Source organism: Pterocles gutturalis, unplaced genomic scaffold (assembly GCF_000699245.1).
Source record: "Pterocles gutturalis isolate BGI_N339 unplaced genomic scaffold, ASM69924v1 scaffold880, whole genome shotgun sequence".
Taxonomy (NCBI): domain Eukaryota; kingdom Metazoa; phylum Chordata; class Aves; order Pterocliformes; family Pteroclidae; genus Pterocles; species Pterocles gutturalis.
This window is the reverse complement of record NW_010145441.1, coordinates 9836-14359: the sequence shown is the minus strand read 5'-3', so window position 1 is coordinate 14359 and position 4524 is coordinate 9836. Positions and strand designations below refer to the sequence as shown.

The window sequence follows — 4524 nt, the reverse complement described above, 5'->3', positions numbered from 1 at the left end:
AGATGCCTCCGTGAGGATGCTGCGCATGGCATCCCCCAGCCCGGCCGGAGCTGGGGTGCGGTGTCTGTACCAGGGTGGGAGCTTGCTGGAAGGCTGGCAGGAGAGGGCATGGAGCCTCCCCATCCAGCCCAGTGATGGTAAGCAGGCACCAGCACTCCCTCACCCTAAAACACCCCGAGCACAAGTGGTCTGCAAACACAGAGGGGACCCAGACTCCCCCCAGTACTGGCCCCTTCCTCTGCAGATGGGGAGCTGGAGGCGTTTGACTGGTGCTGCCGGCGCGTGGAGAAGCCCCTGTTCTGCACCAGGTTTGCTGAGAAGAGACCCAGGGTCGGCTGCGAGGGATACGTGCCACCCACCCCCGGTGAGTCCCCAGGGCTCTGCCTCCTCTGCCAGGGAGCTGAGTGGGTGGCACGGCCACATGTGGACACCATGCATTGACCACTCTTTGCAGCGTCCCTGTGGGGACTGCTGAGCCCAGCGCACGGGGAGCTGCTCTCCTCCATGCAATGACACCAGTATTTGCTTTTCTTCCTCCCACCAAAACGGCTCTGTCTCCTTTGGACCCCAGCCAGTGCCTTCGGGGACCCCCACCTCACCACCCTGGATGGACTCACCTACACCTTCAACGGGCTGGGGGACTTTGTCCTGCTGCTGGCCAGCGATGCCTGGACCAGCTTCGTGCTGCATGGGCGCACAGCCCGGACCGGCACAGCCCAGGCCACCAACTTTGTGGCCTTTGCTGCCCAGTACATCTCCGCCACCACCACAACAGTGAGTAGGAGCATCTCAGGTACCAGTTTGAGCATCTAATGGGACAGACCCCTCTGGCAGGTTGGGCATCACCTCTGCATCATCTACAAGTGGCCAGGAGCCGAGGAGCATCCCCTGTCCTCTCCCTGCTACCTTCCATGACCCCTACAAAGTGATAACAGCAGTGGGTTGGTCTGAGACTAATGAGCCACAGCTCTGACACCTCTTGCAAGCAAGCCATCAAGAGCCTGGAGCTCTGCAGGAACACGGTCTGCTCCACCCTCCTCATTGCACACCCTTTGCCCTGACCGTTTGTCTCCTCCAGACACGTTAGCACAAGCACGCACTCTTCCTTGCTTTGCAGAATTGCTCCTCACACCTGTTTCTGTAAGTAAAATCTCCCAGTGTCACCAGAAGCAGCCCTGGAGCAGCATGAGGAGGGGAGTCAGAGCCTGGCCCCCCCCCGGCACAGCTCCCCACCCTGCCATGGTCAGCTGAGCAGCAGTGGTGGTCTCTGCGTGCCCCATTCCAGCGGTGGTGGGGGGCAGCTCACCATCCTCTTCTGCTCAACCATCAAAGCTGCGTTATTGTGTGTTTGCTGGGGTGAAGAGCAGGCCAACACGACCCCGGGGCTGAGCCTCTCTGCTGGGGCTGGAGGAGGACGGGGTTTATCTCACGTGTCCCCAGCATGGGGGGACAGCAAGGAGGGAGGAGCAGAGGGGATGACTGGGACATCCACCATGATTTGCAGGTTGAGTGGGCCTTGGGGAGCCAGGGTGACATCCAAGTCCTCCTGAACAATGAAACCATCCAGTTTTCCTATTCCCAAGGTGAGCAGGATGTTCTGTTAAATGTTACATGTACCTGTAGGGGACAAGGGGTGTCCCCATCCCACGGGGCCCAGTTCTGCCCAGCACAAGTGCAGCCATCCTGAGCTCCAGCAAACATCTCCCACCTGCACCCTGACTCAGCTGGGGTGGATAGGGAGCACTCCCCTCCCCAAATTCAGGAGCATTGTTTCAGACCCCAGCCTTGCGTGGTCTTTCCCTCTGTGCCCCCCTTCTCTTGCAGACATGGATGCTGAGGTGTACTACAGCCCTGGTGTCCTGCTGGTCAACGACTACTCTGTCACAGCCATCTTCGATGGGGCCATCGCCATCGCCATCTCAGCTGCCTCTGGGATCCTCAGCGTGGTCTGCAGCCTGCCCGATCGGTACCACAATGGCACCAAGGGCCTCCTGGGTGAGGACTTCTGGCACTGCTGCAGAGCCGGGGGGCAGAGTCCCCTTCCCAACCCAAAGCAGGCTGTCCAATGCTGGGGGAATGTGCTTGTGAGGGCCGGGACCCCTGGGTCTAAACTAAACACTGGCCAGCACTAGAGAGGAGGTCAACCCCAGCATGGGGGACTCCAGTCCTCTGGTGATGCTCCACCAGGTGTATGGGACCACGACCCCACAGATGACTTCCAGATGCCAAACGGTACCAGCATCCCTGTGAACAGCAGTGAGGAGGAGATCTACAGCTATGGGATGACCTGTAAGTCTAAGCTTGGGATCCACCTTGACAATCCTGCACCTTCTGGCCATGTTTTGGCTGGAGATATTTAGACACTTGCCTGGGCAAAAGTGATGCAAGTGAAGCCCTTTGATCTCCTCCCTGCTCCGAGAAAATGAGCCCTAAAATATAGCAAACCTTAAAACCCAAGGCTTTGCCCACGGTTTGCTCTGTTACAGGGGCTGTAGGAGAGCACAGCCTGTTTGCTCAGCCTTTGGACTCACGGCTAATGAACTTCACACCCATCTTCTTGTCTTGGCTGCGGCAGGAGAACGAAAGCCAGTACCAGCTGGCAGCCTCGCAGTGCCGCGGCAGCAAGGAGTGCATCTTCGATTCTCTGAGCACAGGGGACATGGCCCTGGGCCTGGCCACCCAGAGCCTCGCAGCTGACTTCCAGCAGAAGAAGGCAGTGCTCAGTAAGTGGAGCAGATCCTCGCCTCCGAGAGGGCACAGCTTGGGTGACCGGGCAGTGCCCTGCTCCCTCCCACGGCTCTCTTGCTCCATGTGAGGCAGGAGAGAAGCCACCAAGGTCTTGGAGCTGCATTGCCCGGCCAGCTGGTTTCCAAGCCTGGGAGATGCCACCATGCTGTGCAACATGAGGGACTTGTCAGTGGGCAGTCATGGCAGCATCTTCCTGGGGAGGGACCAGAGCCCAGGGGTGCATGGACACATAGCAAACAACCAGCTGTGTGCTGGGCTGCTCTTTCCTCAGATGCCTTCCCTCCTGTCATCACCGGTGATGCATCACTCACGGCTTTCAGGACAGAGAGGGTCAGGAGGCAGTACCGTGCCGTGGGGGTGGGCGCACGCTTCGTCCCCCACCTCTCACCAGAGCTCAACATAACAGGTAAGGAAGGAGAGATGGGGCAGCTGGGATGGGATGGGATGGGATGGGGGGGACACCAGCCACCCAGCCCCTTTCGTCTGCCGCCTCCTCTAATTTCCAGCTCTCCTCTGGCAGAAAGCGGCACCCTGACGTGGGAGCCCCACGGGACAGCCCCATTCACCATCAACCTGGAAGCTGTGGGGTCCAACAACCTCTCCGCCCTCCTCCAGCTCCACTTCACTCTTTGCAGCTGCAGCAGCAGCCAGGAGTGTGACTACAGTGACACCGTCACCCTCGGGGGCTCCTCTCTGCAGGTAGGGTGCCCAAAAGCCCCTCTGGTGCCACACCCTGCCTGTCCCCATGTGCCAGCTCTCTTCTCTGTCCACCCATCCTCCTCATGTCCTCTAAGCCAGTGTCACTGTCCCCTTCCCAGCTGGCAGCCTGCAGATGCGAGGGCGGCTACTCGGGTCCCTTCTGCCAGGACCCCCCGGACCCCTGCACCCAGGGATGCTTCCCTGGCGTGGGCTGCGACTCACATGCCGGCTGCGGCCCCTGCCCAGCTGGCCTGACCGGTGACGGGCGGCACTGCGCAGGTGACAAGGGCTTGCCATGGTGCCCATGGGACCCTGGCTGAGGTGTTCCTCCCGGTGCCATGCTGCATTGCCTCCACAGATATCGACGAGTGCACGCAGGGGATGGTGTGCCCGGGGAACGCCACCTGCACCAACACGGTGGGCAGCTACACCTGCTCCTGCCCGACCGGTGAGGAAGGTGAGTACGGGCACCCTGGGGGGCACGGTCCTTGTCCCCATCACCTCTCAGGCCTCAGTGAAAGAGGGCTCCCAAACTGACCAGAGAGGAGAGGAGGGGGAGCTGGATGAACCCTGTCCCCAAGCCCTTGCTGTCCTTAACAGAAGGGACCAGAGTCCAGCCACCCCTCATGCTCCCAGGCTGCAGATCTAACTAATCTGATGGGATGGGAAATCTTTCCTGTGCAATTTTTCTCTTTGAGAAAAAATAATCTCACCCCATCAAAGTTCAGATGCACACATGGAGGTTGAGGGGCTAAAATCAAATCCTGTTTTCAGATGGCTGCAGTGGGGTTGGGGTGATGGGTTTTGCTCCCGTTCTAATGCAGCAGGCTGGGGTTCCACAAGGGCTAAAGGCTCCAGCTGGGAGGAGGGGGTGCAGGGCTTTTCCTTGAGGACCTGAATTTATACTAAAAGTCCTAACACATTAAAAAAAACCCCAAAACTTGGAAGAAAGGCATTACAGAGCAGCTGAGGATGGATCAGTGCACTGGAGCTCTGCCCCTGCAGCCAGGCTGATGCCTCCCCTGAGCTGGGCTCCCCGTCCTGCAGGCGAGGGGCCAGGCTGCGGCTCGGGGCGCG

General features: G+C 59.6%; 1 protein-coding gene across 1 annotated transcript in view; it reads left to right on the top strand.

Moving 5' to 3' along the window:
* MUC4 (mucin 4, cell surface associated) overlaps positions 1–4524 on the top strand; it is a 10435-nt gene that overhangs the window by 3137 nt on the left and 2774 nt on the right. The window contains exons 8-18 of the mRNA XM_010085367.1: positions 245–364; positions 572–774; positions 1505–1583; positions 1825–1995; positions 2188–2289; positions 2487–2723; positions 3020–3154; positions 3269–3284; positions 3384–3447; positions 3567–3726; positions 3806–3904. Of these exons, the coding sequence (XP_010083669.1) occupies positions 245–364; positions 572–774; positions 1505–1583; positions 1825–1995; positions 2188–2289; positions 2487–2723; positions 3020–3154; positions 3269–3284; positions 3384–3447; positions 3567–3726; positions 3806–3904 (1386 nt within the window). The remainder of the gene's footprint in view (positions 1–244; positions 365–571; positions 775–1504; positions 1584–1824; positions 1996–2187; positions 2290–2486; positions 2724–3019; positions 3155–3268; positions 3285–3383; positions 3448–3566; positions 3727–3805; positions 3905–4524) is intronic.